The following is an 18,845-nucleotide window of genomic DNA, read 5'->3' on the forward strand; positions in this document are numbered from 1 at the left end:
AATGATATATTAAAAATAACTAGATGTCTAACTTCCGCGTATTTTTTGAAGCAAAAATCGGCCATTATGGGGGGCAAATTTAACAAATCAAAAGCTTCGTATTTGTTTTGTTTTGATAAATAGCGTAAAGATTTTGCCCCCCCATAATGGCCGATTTTTGCTTCACTTTTTCTTATACCGATTTACGGCAGTTAGACATCTAGTTATTCTTAATATATCCAAGGACGTATTAATAGATGGACGTTCAACGCATTGTTATAGATCAAAGGTGCCGCCAATTATCCAAAAACTATGCGTGTTACCGTCAATTTTCTAAATTCATGATACAGATACTCCGACTTCTACCCTTCAAATTTCCGTCGAAAAACCTCCCTCAGTAAACCCATTATAATTATGCATTTACTGAAGCTTATGGTTATAAAAGACAAAAAAATTAATCAAGAATAGTTCACAAATCTGAAAAAGGTTGATTTGAGCAATGAACTTTGCTTAATAAAAATTTAGCTGTGTTTAAACTTTGACGTCTAAAACTAGGCTTTTGCAAAAAGGCTATGTTTGGTTTACTAGAATGGATAGAGTAAAGTGAAACAAATTTTCCTTATTAAATTGAACCTGCTATGATATAGTTTAAAGGTCGAAAGAGATATTTTTAATGCTCTTTTCACCCCACTCTCAGATTATGCTTCCCACTTTAAGGTTCAAATCAGAGACTATTTCTTATTTTTGTCGGAAATGTCGAACTTTTTTGCCTCGCTTTTTTTTTTCTCTTGAATTTGTGATTTTTTTTTTCGTGAACGACCTAGTTAAAAAATTTCTTACTTTCGATACCTAAACTGCATTTTGTCTAAAGGTATTATAACTAAAAGCATCTTAAAGTTCATAAAATACTATTCGTTTCAGGAGTTGGAAAGATATATAAAGTATGTATTTTTAATGAGCATTTTTGTTTAAGCATTTTTAAACTGTCATGTAGAGCTACTTTAAGTTATAATGATCTTATTTTTTTAATTATTACTGTTGTTACTAATAGTAACAACAGAAATAATAAAAATGATAAGACCATACTTTTAGTTGCATATTCTTGAGCCTTCTACAAGTGATGCATAGCCTTATTTTTTACCTTTTCTAAATATTATATCAAAAGAAGTAATTTTATATTCATATTTATTATCTCATTACAGGATAAATAATGAGTCTTCATGAGGAATATTAAAAACATTTACGTAGAAAGTGTGGCTGCATAATAAAGCAGGATAGTCACTATCAAATAAAACCTGTTGTTATCTATAAACAAGCAATTCTTAGCTTTTACAAGCTGGATACAACCTCAGACTATCAAAAAGTTCATCCTGAATATTTATGCAAATCATGTTATATGGTTTTATACAGGTTAGATTTAAAATCAAAAAAAGGCTTTGAAGTTGAGAGGAATGATAAATTCTTCACTTTTTCTGAACACACAAAAACCTGTTATGTATGTAACACACTCACAAGAGTTGGAAGAAATAAAAAAGTACATGCGATAAGTATTCATCAACATTTAAAAGCATTTGCATCAAAACATGGTTTTGACTGTTACAATGAAAATAAGAAAAATTATTTTGTAATAGTTAAAATCAATAGTTATCGCCAATCAAATGGCATGTGGAGACTAATTGTTTTAAATCGTGAAGTGCCATTATCCATTAACATTAACAAATCTCTTCCAGATCAACTAAATCTTCAATCTGCTAATATTATATTCTCCAACATTTCATGCATAAACATCTGTAAATGTAATATTGACTTCCACTATCTTTTTTTCTAATCAAAAATAAATTTTCTGATTTTAAAAATTTCCGAAGCACATCAAATGAGGATGTTGGAATAATTGAAACGAGAGAAGGTAATACAGTTGAAAACTTTAAAGTTATTAGACACAAAGGTTGTTCATTAATATGTTTAGAAGTCTGTTGTGATTTTAGCACCATCTACCATACTAACTTGGCTGTAATGGAACCCAGGTTAAAGAGAAATGTCATCATCTATTACCTTTAATTAGCCATTTTTTAACTGTGTACATTTTCTTACACCAGTATATGTAAAAAATGTAATAAAGACAACTTGCATTCTTCTATATGGAAGTTTAATAGTACATTACAGCAATTTACAGTTTTGAATAATTTCTAAAATCAAAATTAAGAGTTATTACAATATTTTCATAATCTGGGAGTATTTGCAAATATAAATTAGCACCCGTTTAGGCGTTAAGCTCCACAACATGTGAATATAAGCACACCTTTAGTGGCAATGTAACATTTCTTTTCATGCTTTTTAAAATTCGATTCTCTAAGATATTTATTGTAACATTTCAGACAGGTAAATTTAGTTATTAAGCGTTTTTCTGTTTTTTTCAGCATTTTGGTTTCTTCTGCAATCAGCTTCTCTGTAGGAATTGCTGGTGGTATGAGCTCCAATTCAAAATCCTCTGATAACAATTCCGCCAACTCTTCAAGATCTATCTCAATAAAATCATCCACAACTAATTCAATTTGGTTATCAATATTTTCAAGCAAAAAAGAATAATCTTGATTAATAGCAAAGTTTTCTGTCATACTCATTTTATGTATCGATGCTCAGTAAAATACTTTTAAAAATATTTTTATTGGATAGTCGAGACCATTTTTTTCCGACGTCGAAAAAAATAAAAATACTCCCCGGTTTCGCAATTATCACCTATTGTTTCGCTTTTGTTATCTAAACAAAGCGTAACACGCGTATCTTTTTTATGAAACAATGCGTTGAACGTCCATCTATTAATATGTCCTTGATATATCATTGGTACAGCTGAGCTCTTTTTCCGTAAAATTTGCGAAGGCCGACTTTTTTTACGATTAAAATCATTTATTATCCTTGCTTTTTGTAAACAAGCTTCAGAATCAAATAAAGAGCTTTAGAAGGACAAAAAAAAATTTTCATTAAATTTCGGAAGAAAATGTTGTGGGAATTTTTTTTACGTTTATAAATAAGTTAATTACAATAAAAATTTAAAGAGTTTAGCTAAAAATGACTAAATCTCATTTTCATAAACTATATGTTTATTTTAGCTATTTAACACTTACAAATAATACAAATGATACAAATAATAATTTTTTTGATGAAAACAAACAAATATGTTAACTTTATTTTATTAAAATTATTTTGACTTTTTTAATTCAAAGTATTTTATTTTGAAGTTGAAAGTTTTGCTTGTTTTATTAAACATTCCTTCCCAAAATCTTCAGAGTGTTTTTTACAATAATTGTTTTAAAAAATGTTTGCCAAAATGCAGCAAACTTTTTTAACACTTCGAACAAGCAATTGAATTTTACTATTGCAGTTAATAAAAATGTCAATTAATCCTCTCTTGCACAGCAATGGTGAAACTTTATTCACAAGTGTCACTTCAAATATAAAAAAACAATAAATAACAATGTAGACTAAATTGTCAGAAGGTTCTCTTAGTCTTCCCCTGTTTAAAGAACTATCAAAGTTCCATATTTTTGAAACATATCAAAGGTGTCTGTTTCTTCTAAAATTGAATGTAATTCTGGAAGTTTGTAAGCAATAAAACCTGCAATACATAAAAGCCCTTTGTAGTTGCGTCATTGTGTAACTCATTGTACACAATGAATATGTAGTTCAATGACTATATATGGCTCATTGTGCATAATTCATTGTGCACAATTAATTAAGAAATTATATTTAAATTGTAAAAGCGAATGAACGAGAGGATGAAATACATAACGTATATAGAATGTAGTCGTCTTAATATTACACCCTTGTTTGCATTCAATTGGCAACTGAACCTCACAATTTTCACATATTGACATATCAAACACCACATCAAGTTCACAGTTATCACAGTGGTGGTGAGCAGGAGGAAATATTGTAAAACCTGCTTGCTTGTCTAGCAACTTTCCAGTTTTGTCAATTCTAAATTTTTGAATAACATTTTGCACAGTTATCAGATGTGCCACCTGACTCTTGCTGATACTTCCTAAACTGTTTTTCTAGTGCATCTGATTGCATATGTCCTAGCAATACATAAGATACACCGCAATTCAAAAAATACTTGGCACAGCTTGCTAATCTTTTAGAAGTTTTTTGCAATAAGAAATATAGTTCTCTAAGAAATCTATTTGCCATTGACTGAAGTAATACCCTTTCTTCGAATATCATTTAATCTAATACCTTTACTGTTGACAATAAGCCATCACTTGACAACTGTTTCAATAAAAAGTGCAGTATCTTTAGCTTTAGGAATTTTTACACATAATGCTACAACTGTTTCATCACAAAAAACTTTGAGAACTAATCCATAATTTTGTTGTTTAATTGGTTTTGGTTACTAAAATAACTTGCTCGCTTAGAATCTGTTTTATTATTAATAGCATAACTGACAGCATTCTCCAGTTGAGAATATTATTTCCTTTGTTTAAAAAAGAAAATAAATATCTCCAGAATCTTCTAAAGTTATATATATTGAAAACTTAGGTACTGGTCCACCATGCTCATATGATATTAAAGATATATTTTTTTCTTTTTCAACAAAATAAAATTTTTCTTCACAGTTATTTATCATTGACTTCAAATTTTTTACAAATGAATTAAATTGAATATCATCGATTTTTTTGAATTTTTCGAACTCATCAGGTAAACTATTCTTTCATAGCACATTAACCCAGTGACATCTCGTTTTCTAGACACTATTGGAATACAAGACACTGGTATACCTTTAAAGACTTTATTTAATTCTGCATCTTTAGGCTAGTGCTGAGCACAAATTCGCTTATAATCTGTAAACAAAAAGTTTGCATTTGGAAGTTTTTTAATCCGTAACTCGCGATCCTCGGATTCACAGACAAAGACATACCAACTTTATCTTCAACATTTTTTAAAACGCATTCAAACACTGGCTAACCATTTCCTAACTCTAGATACTCCAATATTCACTACACTATCCCATGATAACTTTTTCATCTAAACGAGAAGAACTATTAATTACTATTAGTTAATTAATTCCAGTTATACTATTACAGCTAATTGAAATTTACAATTAAATAATATTTATGCATAATCTATGTACCTTTTAGTTCTTAGTTACCCAATGCAGTGTGCTAGAAGGTTGATAACATGACTGTATGGTAAGCGGCAGTGGTGTCTACTTACAATTTTGACAAATTTTATATTTTCAATTTTTGTAGCAAGATACCAGATATGTACATGCTGCATGAACTATTAGCTGAGTGCTGTGAGTTCACACAACTCAGGAGTTCCTTCTAGGATTATTTAATACATATATGTAATTAATGGATAAAGTATTTAATAAGAATATTAAATACAAAATATTCTTTTTTAATATATGTTATTTTACTTTTATATTATTCTTTGTAATATTCCAGCTCTAAACGATTGAGTTGATTGTTTTTGACTTGTTATTCAAAACGACTTATCAAAGGAATTTTTTGATAATATATATTTTGTATGTTATCAAACATTATTAACATTATGTATGTTATCAAGAAATGTATGATACCTAAATTTACAATAATCCATCTGCATTAAATGTTGGAATGCATTAGTACTTTCTTATCATTTCGAACAAACCAGTTTTTTAAAATTCAAAGACAGAGGAGGTTTCATTAAACCAATCAAAAATATTTTTATAATATATGATATGATATAATTATATATATATAACTCTAGAAGGAACCTCTGAGTTGTGTGTAATCACAGCGCTCAGGTAATAGTTCATGCAGCATTTATAATTTTGTAGTGCCTATCTGATAAACTAATGCCTAAAAAATATTTTATCTTAAAAAAAAAAAAAAACCAGCTGCCTACCATGGTGTTGTATTATTAACCATCTAGCACACAGCATTGGGTAGTTAAGAACTAAAAGGTACATAAATTATATAACAAATGCTAACTACCATGGTGTGACCTAAAAAATTGGGGAAAATAACTTAGCTATTTTAACTAGATATCTAGTTAGTTAAAAAAACTTAATTTTTTTTTCAAAATGTTTATTTTACATATAAGAAATTTGTCATTTCTTAAATTAGGACTTTCTTAAAACATAGGACTTTGTTAGGTCACACCACTGTATTTGAAATTTGAGATTTCTGCACAACCAAACAAATACTTTTTCTTCACTATCATTAAACAAACTAAATTTTAGCAAATAAAATTAAAACTTGTACTTAGTTTTAATGAGAATTTTTATTTTATTATTTTTATTCTAAAAAACGAAAAACAGAAATTTAATATAGAACAACTTATTGTAAGAATATGTTTTGTTAAATAAAAAAGTATTTATATTTGAAACTTATGTAAATATGTAATATTCCGTTATTTTTATGAAAAAAATCTTATGTTAAACAAAAAAACTAGATTTTTATTAGAAACTTATATATTTATCAATATTTGAGCTTAAGAAATAAAACTTGATTATCATCAATTTCTTAATTTTCATATCACCATTCGTTAAATCCGCCGCCATCTTTAGAGGCCAAAATTGGCTTCAAAAAATTTTCTGTAAACGCTATCCAGTTATATTTTGAGATCAGTGATGTCAACATTTGAGCGGTAGTATGTCTGAGCGAAGTAGTAAATACAATGCCATGTCCTAGTGCTTCTTACTTTAATCATAAGTTACATACATAATAGTATTTTTATAGCCATAGGCAGCTTTCTCAATTTAACGACTATATATGAGTTAATTAAAGTAGGTAGATTTTGCAAACTCACTAGTTTTAACTATATTATTAAAAGGAGCGCTATTTGTAGCACCCTAATTTATCGCAGATATAAAAAGATTGTTGTCTAAAATAAAGAAATATAACTACATTTAGTTTTGATAAACACAAAGAACTCTAATTTTAACATTGCAATAAAATACTAAGAAATTTTAAATATTTTGAAAGTCGTATTAGGATCAAAGTTATGTTTTTCTCATGCTTATTATCTTATAATTATTTTGGTTATTAAGATTATATTTTAAGAAAATATGCAAAGGTAGAAAATGAAGGTGAAAGGATTGCCTATGTTTTATAAAAAACTATATAAAGTAGAGAAAGGAGGGATTTGGAAAAAGTAAAAAAGTGCTCAAAGATATTGTATTAGTCATATAGCCAACTGTAAATGTAAGGTAGAATGGTAGAGTTACTTTTTCTTTCAACACAAAAGCTGCACTTTTGTCTATAAGCACAAAACTTTCATTTAGTACAGCAAATATTTTATTCAAGATAAATCTTTAACAATTTTTAGCTTTCTTTAAGATAAATGGTAGTTACTGTACAATGGATAACAAATCAGTAGGTCTTAATGAAGTTGCTCAAAATATTGTTAATGCTGTTGTTCCACCATCGTTTATGAAAGTAAACAAATGTTCTAAGTACATTTACAAGAGAGTAAAAGCAAGAATATTTGAAGATGCAGTGAAGTTGCTTAAAAAAAAACAGTATTGTGCTGACGTAATTTTAACACAAAAACAGAAAGTTCAAGCAATACTCCATAGTGAAATTCTCTTGGCAGAGCAATCTCAAAAAACTTTAAATGTAAGTATTCTTATGCAAGTTTAAATGAATATATATATATATATATATATATATATATATATATATATATATATATATATATATATATATATATATATATATATATATATATATACAGTACTGTGAACAAGTTTTAGCCCACCATAAGTTTATAATTATTTTTGATTTTATCGTAAAAATATAAAGGACTTATGAAGTAAAAAAAAATCAGGTTTATAGACACATATATTATAAACAAAAATATCTAGAAATAATTTGATAAAATATAATACAAAAAGAAAGAACAATTAATACTTCGTATGTCCACCTTTTGCGTTGATCACAGAAGCAAATCTCCTGGGAATTGATTCATATAAAATTGTAATGAAATTTTGTGGAATATTGTCCCACTCTCTTTTTAATATTCGAAAACATTCTTCAACATTTTTGGGGTTATATTCAGCCTTTTTTTTATCCAAATAATCCCAAACATGTTCAATAATATTCAAATCTGGACTTTGAGGAGGCCAGTTCATTACTTCGAGAACTCCCTCCTCACACATCTCCTGTAAATATTTTTTGGCCACTCGGGAACAATGTTTGGGATCATTTTCTTGTTGTAGAATGAAATTATTACCAATTAGTCTCATTCCAGATGGTATTGCATGATATCTTAAAATTTCTTTATACTGTTCTCCTGTCAGTTTGCCATCAATTCTAATTAAATCACCTACTCCAGATGATGAAATACAACCCCAAACATACTGTCGTCTTATATACTGTTGTCTTCTGCTACCGAACAATTCATATTTTGATTCATCTGTGTAAAGTACATGGTTTAATATTCCTTGTGTCCAATTATTATGCTGTTTTGCATATTTAAGTCATTTTTCTTTATTGCCACGATGTAGTAAAGGCTTTCAAACTGCAATACACCCTCTTAACCCAGCTTTTAGCAAATCTTGTCGAATGCAAGATGAGGAAATATTTGTCCCAGTCACAGCCTGAAAGTCTTGGGCTAGTTCACTGGAGGTTTTTTTTTCCAATTTTGCAGAGACACATTTTTAAAATACTTTATGTCATGTTTTGTAAGCTTTGGAGTTCTTCCAATTCGATTTTTATCCTCAAGAGATCCCGTGTTTTTAAATTTTTTTACAATTTCTCTAATGGCTGTCCTTGAATATCTTGTTTTTTGGACAATTTGTCGTTAAGAATAACCTTCTTCATGAAGCACAAAAATTTTTTTACGTTCCAGTAGTGGAATTTTGCCCATTTTATTATTTAAATAACAATAAAAATAATAATACAAAAGAAAAAAAACAAAAAACAAACAACGTAAATTAGAAGTTTCGCTCTTAGATAAACAAAAAATAATATTAAACACACAGTATCTATGAAATATCTTTTTAAACTGTACTATCATCTAATATGAAGCCTTCACAGCAATAAATAAACAAAAATGCAAGAGCAAACTAAAAACAAACGAGCTGATACGGATTGGGTTCAGACAGCATACAATAAAAATAAACATGTTTGATATCTAAATACAAAACTCTATGTAAAATTTTGATGTGTTTAGTATTGTTTGAAGTTAGACATTATTTTATGTAAAAAAATAATCGTAAGCTATTATTCAAAATCTGTTAAAAAAGCATGAGTTTTAATAAGTGGGCTAAAACTTATTCACAGTACTGTATATATATATATATATATATATATATATATATATATATATATATATATATATATATATATATATATATATATATATATATATAAATAATGAAGAAACAATAGCTATGTATGTTACTTAAAGTTTCATGCCTAATGGCAATCATCAGCCATGAAATACCACAATGTCACCAGCCATGAAATACCAAATTATCGACTGATCCAATTTGCATTTCATTTTTACAACAAATTTTGTCACTGATAATTCATTAATTGAAGTTCAATAACAGGAATATTATTTTCCTTTCACCATGTGCAAGAAATATGAAGATTTTGGTTATCGCAATTTCATTTTTCACAGTATATGATTAAATATTTACACCTTTGTATGTCAAAAAATTTATCTAAAGTCATGTTAAAGTCAGAAACTTGTTTAAAACTTCCCCACTTTATGACAGTTTATATGCTTTCTTCATTTACAATTCTGTCACTTCCTCCTTTATCAGAGATAATTCTAATGAGTGGATTAGCTTTCTGCCTTAAATCTTTCACTGAGGCCTATATTTCTCAGAAGTTTGCCTCAAATTATAATCATTTTCTTCAATTTTTCTAAGATAGAGACTATGTTTTAAAACATATCTTAAAGTTGGCAGTTCTGACTCTAAGAACTTGCTTGATGCACCAATTAGTTTCATTAATTTACAGCTAACTTTATCATAAGTTTTCTTAGCCATGTTTTATAATTGTATACTTGCTTCTATAAAATGTGCGCAAGCACTATTATTTATAGCAATAATACCAAAATAAGCCCTTAATAAAATAGTCACTTATTTTGATGAACATAAACGAAAAATTATGGAATAATATGTCCTATATTAATAACTCAGAATTCAACTTATTATTGTTTATGACATGGTCATTTATTGTCCAATTTTGATGTGTCATGGTTCAAGTTATGGTTATTTAGAGATGATCACATTGTTAAAGTTTTCAAATATGTAAAATGATTTATTTTAGATAAAATTAAAAGTCAAAATTACCTGACTAAACATTTAATGTTGAAATGAAGAGGAATGGTTATCAGTATCATATGGTCAAAAACATAAGAAAAATGCCACACACTGTATATACAGCGTTCACCTACAGTTTTTGAAGTATTTGTAATTCACTTCCATATTGTTTGTAAACATCTTTTTTATTCTAAATTTTTACCCCTAACAGTACAAAAAACCTACAGAAACAGAATGTGATTTTAACAATATAATTATTTACTAAAACAGCATTAGAATTTCTAGAATTTCTATCTCTGTCTGTTAGTGAGCCATTAAGCTTTAACTATGTATATATGTATGTATGTATGTATGTATGTATGTATGTATGTATGTATGTATGTATGTATGTATGTATGTATGTATGTATGTATGTATGTATGTATGTATGTATGTATGTATGTATGTATGTATGTATGTATGTATGTATTTCATTGATTATCATGAATTTGGAGAGTATTTAGTGGTGGTAAAGAGGTGATGTTATTATATTCATGTATTAATAAAATAATTTTTGTTTTATAGTGATGATTTGATTTTCTACTAATATTTAATATGTAGAATGTTTTAAGTTATAAAAGAAGTTGTTAAATTAGTTAATAATCCTTTTACAGCCTAAAGTAGGCAATAAAAAGTCTAACTAATAATTAAAAAACAAAAATAAAAGATTCATTTTCAAGAGACTTGGATCAATTTTATGCTGTTATTTATCTGAATGTGCAAGTTCTAATCATGATTTTTCTGGATTGGGAGTTTCTAGTTTCTCAAAGAAAAGGAAATAAAGGTTACATTTATAGTGTTGATGAGATTGATATTCAAGACCATTGTAACAAAAAATGAGAATGGAAAGAAAAAATAATAATAAAACAAAACAAAGAAAATTGTACAAACTTGTGTAATGTAACTGAAGATTTAACCAGTGCTCACTACTAAGTTAGCATTAATGGTGAACTTTGATGAAAGTGATACATTAAATGAGGAAACTCTAGATAAAAGTCTAGTTGTTTTTAAGAAGATAAGCAATTTGTTAAAATCCTCTGTTACATTACACCTAACAAAAGACATTTTTCAAAACAACTGGTTGCTGTTTTGGATCAACTAAAATAACTAATAGAAATTCCATACCTTTTGATTAGTACTGCCTATTCTCTCTGGCATAATATTCAAAAGTTACTGTTGCATTGCTCTGTTTGTTGACCCAGAATGCAACATTATGCTGAGGTTACTGCTGGTCTAAAAAGAAAGTTTCCATGCTAGTTATCCACTGTGATTGAAAGTTTGTGACTGCATTACCAATATGAAAGTTTATATATAATTGACTATTGATGAATCAGAAAAGTGCTTTGAGTTTTTTAAAGTACTTCTAATACTGGTGAAGATAGAGTATAGCTGTCATATGGTCAGGGCCTTTAAAACTACAGCTAGATAGATCTTACTAAATAAAATAGATTACAAGAAAATGTACACAAAATCTTTTGTAACTTGTTTTAACTAGGAAAAGAAATTTATTACTTCTCCTGTAAAAGTCAAGCTGTTGAATTTGCAAGGAACAACTTACTTCAGGTCTTCTGAGAGAAATGTAGAGCAGCAAATTTTTTCTAAATTCTTTTGGATATAACTTACATGTTATTGGTACACCTGAGTTATCTTTCAAACTCTTGGAAATTTTTTACACACTTCAAATGACATTAAAAAAAAATGACAAAGCAACAATTAGTGTTTTTTCAAATGGAAAAGAAAAAATGATTTATTGGCAGAATTTTATGATGTCCTAACTGAAATGTCAGTAGGTAAGATAACTCAGATTTCAATGGGAAATTGAATGTCAGAAATAAGATAGTTCTTAGCTAAATCATTATAAGATTTTAATTTGGCATTTCAAACTCTTCATCTCTTTAAAAATATTACCGGAAAGTTTTCATACTTGTATATCATCTAATTGCTTAAAAAATGAATTATATGTGAGCTTGTATAGTGGGAGTTTGAAATAAAGTTTGCTAAGGGGTTAGTTTAGATTTTAAAAGTTCTTTAGAAATACTTTTCTTATGCAATAATTATGCAAATTATACAAAGGTTTTAGAAAAAAGTCAAACACTATATTTCATATCAATCCATTATCTGAATAGCAACAATTTTCAGAATTTCCATTGAAAAATTTCCTTTATAGTTTTATAGTGTCTATATCACAATTAGATAAATATGAGTTAGATCATTCAGAAATTTGTATTTAAATATTTTTCAAAATTCAAAACAATTATTTTGTAGAGTGGTTTGAATATCAACTACAGTGATACTGATAATAGTGAAAAAGAAGAAGACTTCGCTTCAAAATTGACAGAATCAAAAAAAGACTCAGTTATAACTAATAACTATTTTGAATACTTAAGTCAATATAAAAAGGAGTAAGTTTCTTTACAAAATAATATCTTTAAGATAATATTTTATTCTAAAATTTTGTGTTTATTTTTTATAGGACCATATTTCAAGTTCTAAACACTTACTGTACTATATAACTGATCATTAATTTATGTATTCTTTACTGATATTTTTAAACTATTCTCTACTATGCTTTATTTTAAAATTTGTGTAGTGTTAGAAAAAGTAAAACATGGAGTAAATTTAGATATATATTGCTGTTTAATAATATTTATATTTCTTTTTTTTTTCTAATACTTATATTTCTAGTATTGAATTGTTTAATCGAGTGAAAGGTTTGGAAATGAGAGGAAAAAAGTATAAAGTTTCAAGTGATGGTTCTTGTCCAAAGTGTTGTTACAAAAGAAACATTTTTGTAGTTTTAGATTTGTAAGTATTTTTTATTGAAACTTTAGTTTCTTTTTCTTTTCCTTATCAATAAAAAAAAAAGTTAGAAAAAAAAAAAAAAAATTGAAAATGATTGACTAATGTTTATATATAACACAAACATGACAAATAGTTTAATTCAACGAACAAGCTTATTTTTTTAACACAAGTTCAAACCATAGGTTTATGTACTAACACCAGCTTAGGTAGGAGTTATATAGTTTACGTACCAACCAATTTTGGCCTACTGTATGATTTTTAGCAATATGGTTTATGTGCTTATTCATATGGTTTACTTACCAAATCTTGCAATATTTACAGTTTTATATTCCCCATTTGCAAATGTTTCTGCAACAACCAAAATCTGACATTGTATGTTCTGGTTTTACAGGATTATTCTTATATATTAATTCTAATAATTTTTTTTTTTGTAAAGTATATAATCCTATCAATATAAGTAAACATTGCTAAAAAAGCAAAAACAGCAGTTATGTTTTGGGTATTCAGTTCAGTTTCTTTTTGTTGTTTTTTTAACAAAGAAGACCTCATGCTAGAATACATGATAAAATATCTTTTTCATTTGTATAAAGTTTCATGCTTCATGTTTTGAGGCTAGTTCTTCTTTAACTTTAAAAAATTAAAATGCAAAAAAAAAAAAAAAAAAAAAAAAATGATCAGTACTTTTTTAAACAAATGTCTATGGTGCTGAAAATTAATTCACTTTTTATGGAATGAAAACAGGTGGACAAATTGTAGAGATTCTTTTCTATTACATGTAAGTTTGAGTATTAACTATTTTTTGGCATTGAGGTTTTTTTAAGTACTATTTTAAAAATAAAACATAAGGAATTTTAATATGCATAATAATTAACTGAAATTATTATCTCATATCTTTTTCATAGTCTCTTTCTTTCTGGAGATATGCCAGAAATTTTGCAGTATCTCCTAGCAAAAGGAAAAGCTATCTTGTGGTCAAGTAAAGGAACAATTGATTGTAAGGTATAATGTTGTTTTTGAAATGGTGTAAAATAATTTTGATGAATTTTTTTGAAACAATTTTCAATTTTTTTTTACAGGATCCTCCCACTTTTTTATGCAGTGGGCGTTGTCCTTCTGATGTATCAAAAAGTGGATTCAATATTAATTGGGAAAAAACTGATCTTGAAAAGATTTACTTGTTTTCTGACAGAAATAATGAAAGTAAAGAAAAGCCAGATAGTGATATATTTCAGGTATTTTATACTAAGAAATTATATTTTTACCAAATATCTTCTAAATTTCATTAAGAAAGAATTATGGGATGATTTTTTTATTTAGGAAAAAGACAAAAGTGACTCATCATCAGGTTTCTTAAGCTACTTTTCTTTTTTTACAAAAGTTCTTCAGTTTTGATTTAGTTTAATGAGAATAAATCATTTTAGAACTTTATATGGAGGATGAAGAGTTTCTTGGAGAAGAGGCCTGTCTAAATCAGCAAGAATATTCAGATGAAGAATATGATGAAGGGCTTGTAGATATTAATTACTATAGAAACAAAGTCATGTGGGTGGTACTTGATGAATTTGTTGAAGAGCGTGATAAGTTGTTTGGTAAATAAGTTAAATTAACTTTTTAAATTTTTAAGCTAGTAATTTTTTTTAATGCTAAACTATATTTTTTTAGTTGAAGAAGAAGCTGCTATAAGAACTATGTTAGCCTTAGAGGAGGCACGCACAGATTACATATATGGGGAAATGAGGATTAAGTCATCTAATACAGAAGAAAGTAAAACCTCTATAGAGCTAGAGTCATCTAAAGATTCTAAAGATATTGTAACAACTACAAGTTCAATTGCAGATACTGAAACAAAATTAGTGCCAAATCTTACTTCAAGTTTAACAAATGCTGGTTCAGCAGCATGTGACATTTTAAGACGTGACAACAAATCCAAGATGACCTCTATTAAAACGCCAACTCATATTTTAAAACTACCTTCACTTTATGGTGAAAAAGAAAATGATAACAGACCTGCTTTCACTGCTGCAGATTTTCCTGTTTCAAATGATGGAGCTTGCCCATATTGCAAAGCCACAAATGTTGTGTACATCATTATTCAAGATGATGACCCAAAAGAAGAAGAACTGCCACCTCTTTTAATGAGGCTTCTAAGGGATGGAAATGCTAAAAAAGTAAAGAGAGGTTTGCAGCACTAAGTTCATTAATTTTTTTTAAGTTTAAAAAAATTAATGTTCGGTTTTCTTTCTCTTTTAGTTTCAACAACATCATGTTATCATTATTTGGGTGGAAATGCTTGCTTTGTTTTATCTCAAATCAAATTTTCAGAATCCAGATGTTACTGTTATCAGTTTTTAAAATCAAAGCAGTGTAGTGGCAATAAATTGTTTAAGTGTTTCAAACTAATAAAACCATCCTTTGATGAATAAAATTACCTAATAAATGGCATTTTTAAAAATAAAACAAAAAAGCTCTTATAGTAATGACTTTACTATAAATTATCTAGTAGATGACATCTTTAAAAGTAAACAAAAAAACTCTTATGGTACTGAGTTGGCTGTAAAGTTATTCATTAGATTTTTTTCAAAAATTTTTCAGATTTTATTATCAAATTAAAGATAATCAGATATCTGTTAATATAAATGATATGACTTATATAGTCTAAAATGAATTACCCAATTACACTTTTCTCTTTCAAAATTATCAAATTTATCAAAGTAATCTCCTTTTTGTTATCCTAATGATTTTTTTATTACTCTAATGGTGTTTACTAAAAGTACATTTTATTAATTTTAAATTTTGTGGAATTTGTATGGATAAAGTTAGGCCTGCCTAGAAAAATCAGTTTCTCGATGATATCAAAATAGTTTGAATACTTTTCATATTGTTTGTATGACTTGTTGCAGACTATAAATAGTCTTGAAAGATCTATATTTAAATATTGGTGTCAAAGTTCAGAAAATAAATTGACCATTTAATTTTCTTAAGCTTAAAAGTATCATTAGTTTTATTAAAGTTATTAGCAATGGTTTCTCTACAAGATATTTCATTTTGTAAATAAATGCTGTGCTGAGCTTTTTTATTTTTTTATAAAAAGTTGTAAAGCAGTTAGTTGCTGCTTCTTAAGTTGCTGCTAAAGCATGCTTTTAAACTCATCAACTAAGAAATTCTTTTTGCATTAAATTGCAGAATATGATAAAGTAAAACAATTGTGAATGAACTCTAACTAATGAGCAAAAGTTTATTCAATAATTAGTTTTTATAATTTATAAATTGTAACATTAACAAAGAATATTTTTTTATTTTTTTAATATTTAACAAAATTTAGTCTTTTTTTCTGTTCTTAGGAGATTATGATTTGCCTTCATTCCAATGCAAACAATGTACATATGGCTTCAACTTGGATTGGTCATTGGCAAGTTTGGAGACTATATTCATCAATGTGCAAAAAGAAGATAATACACAATTTCATAAAAAAACAACCATGTATGAGCAGCAGGCTGCATCTTATTTCCAGCACCCTTATTATGCAAGGTGGAGTGAGATTTGTTTTTCTAAATAAAAAAAAATTTTTTTAGTTTAATTCTTAAGATAAATTTGTATTTTTCTAGCTACCCTGGTTATCAACAACCTTATTACATTTCTAATCAGTGGATGGGTTATATGCCTCATAATCCTCAAGTTGCTTTAGTTAATCCTTATGCATTTGCATCTCCATATTATGGATATTATTCACAAGTGCCCATTTCACAGGTAACTTGAGAATTACTGTGATTTTATGCCATTTACAATAAGACAATTTTAAATGAAAAACGCAATAATTTTAAGTAACTTTTTAGACATTTTTGATATCAGTTACAAGGTTGTATATAATATATAAAGTTTTATTTTTATCATTTTACAATTTAGAGGATAGTTGCAAAAATATAAGTTCCTCAATTATAGGATAAAAATTATTACGCAAAATGTTTCTTAACTTTAACATCTTTGAATTAATAATGTTATTTTAAATTTTTTGTCTATTCAGATGTGCTGTATGCAAAAAGGTCAAACTAAAAAATATCATTTTACATGTGATGTAGATACATGAAGTGCCTGTATGATCAAATGATTGTTTATGTTTGGATTTTTTTATTAATTTTTTTTTTCATTTTCTTATTTTTTTAGGATGTATTTGTTGGTGGTTTAGATAATTCAAATGAAATTAGTAATGATGCTTTAAAAAGTTTTAATTGCACTCTTGAAAATCCTAAAAGTGAAAAAACTGAAGTTACATCTTCTACTCCTCATGGTAATCCTAATGAAACAAATGAAAAGATTACAAAAAGTGAAGCAGATATCTTACTCAAGGTAGAAGAACCAACTAATGAAAAAGCATCACATGAAAAGGAAGTATATACAAATGACCCACTTTTGGGTGGTGATGATGAAGTCATAGAAAATAATGCTTCTATTAAGCAAGTTAATATGAGGCAATCTGGTCATCTAAATGAGTTTGAAGTGAATTGTTTGATTAGCAATATTGAGGATATTGATACAGAGAAAACAAAAAATTTAAATCCAATTCAACATGATTTTGTAACTGCAGATATCAAGTTTGATGCAGATGAAAATATTTGTTCTTCTGATGCTTTAATAAAACTAGAATTTCCGATGAACTCAATAGGCTCTAAGGAGAATACTACAAATGAATATAACAAGTATCACTCATGTGAGTCTAAAAAGGAGATATCTCTCAGCGAGATTGATAATTCTTCCAGTATTACCAGTGTTTTTAAAGATGTTAGTGATAAAGATGGCAATCAAGTACTTCATTTGTCTAGTATTGATTCAGAATTTAAAAAACACAAATGTTTTCTAGATTCTAATTTAACACCCCCAAAAAAATCAAACTTGGAGTTATTAAATATTTGTAAAAGTAATGCTAGCTGTAAAAATTTACTGATGTCAACTTGTGATGATTTGCAAGATAAACTTTTATGCATTAATAAAGATAGCCCAATAAACAAAACACATCTTGATTCACCTTCCACTGTCTCAACCAGTATTTTGTTTGAAAATTTTGATAAAAGTAATATTGTTTCTTTTAACACTCACACTGATATTATTAATTCAGATAATCCAAAATGTGTTAACAACATTGAGCTTTATAATGAAATTAGTGAAATTAATGCTATTGAAATACAATCTTGTATAAAACCCAAAGGCAAACGAGGCCGCAAGAGAGGAAGAGGTCAAAAGAAGACATAAATTTGATAAGAAAATTTTAAAAACATTGTTTTTTAATTTGAATTTTATGAAAAAATGATTAAATTCAAATAGTTTGACTTTTTTTTTCCCTTCGCATTTATTTAGGTATAGCAAATTCTGTCAGTTTTGTTATCACAAACAGTTTTTCTATTGCAGTTTAAAGTTTTATTTATTAGCTTATGTTTTATGCTTATCTATTACGATTTTGATTTAAAATCATTGAGATACTAGTTGTAATAGAATTAAAAAAACTAATTTAATAGACTTAAAAATAGCTTGTAGGTTCATAATAATTACCACTGTAATAGTTTCAAGTTGTAGTTAGTATTTAAAAAATCAAAATAAAGTTGTATAAATGTAAGTAGTTTATAACTCCATCTTAGTGAATGTGTAAGGATCCTTGCCCCTAAAATCATCCTATCTCTTGTTAAAAGTATGTAAAATTGCTTTTGATGACTTAAGTATCCTGTAAATTTTAATGAAATTTTGTTAAATTCTTTCACTTTATTTCATTAATAAT

General features: G+C 27.3%; 1 protein-coding gene across 4 annotated transcripts; it reads left to right on the forward strand.

The window, feature by feature from the left end:
• Positions 1-6,562: 6,562 nt before the first annotated feature.
• Positions 6,563-18,394, forward strand: LOC145196617 (uncharacterized). 4 transcript variants are annotated; one of them, XM_090084094.1, is made up of 11 exons: positions 6,563-7,580; positions 12,545-12,681; positions 12,965-13,084; positions 13,984-14,080; positions 14,158-14,313; positions 14,399-14,426; positions 14,503-14,670; positions 14,744-15,259; positions 16,423-16,609; positions 16,687-16,828; positions 17,243-18,394. In XM_090084094.1, exons 1-11 carry the CDS (start codon positions 7,323-7,325, stop codon positions 18,323-18,325), a joined length of 2,892 nt encoding a protein of 963 aa, XP_089940220.1. In that variant the 5' UTR covers positions 6,563-7,322; the 3' UTR covers positions 18,326-18,394. The 4 variants fall into 4 exon arrangements, with proteins under 4 accessions (XP_089940220.1, XP_089940222.1, XP_089940223.1 ...); XM_090084096.1 differs by lacking the exons at positions 16,423-16,609; positions 16,687-16,828; positions 17,243-18,394 and adding an exon at positions 15,332-15,545; XM_090084097.1 differs by lacking the exons at positions 16,423-16,609; positions 16,687-16,828; positions 17,243-18,394 and adding an exon at positions 15,332-15,545 and having other exon boundaries at positions 6,572-7,580; positions 14,744-15,249.
• Positions 18,395-18,845: the final 451 nt, after the last annotated feature.

The sequence above is a fragment of the Hydra viridissima genome, unplaced genomic scaffold, assembly GCF_058129835.1.
Source record: "Hydra viridissima isolate aposymbiotic clone 2 unplaced genomic scaffold, HvirCarnegie_v1 scaffold_4, whole genome shotgun sequence".
Lineage (NCBI taxonomy): Eukaryota > Metazoa > Cnidaria > Hydrozoa > Anthoathecata > Hydridae > Hydra > Hydra viridissima.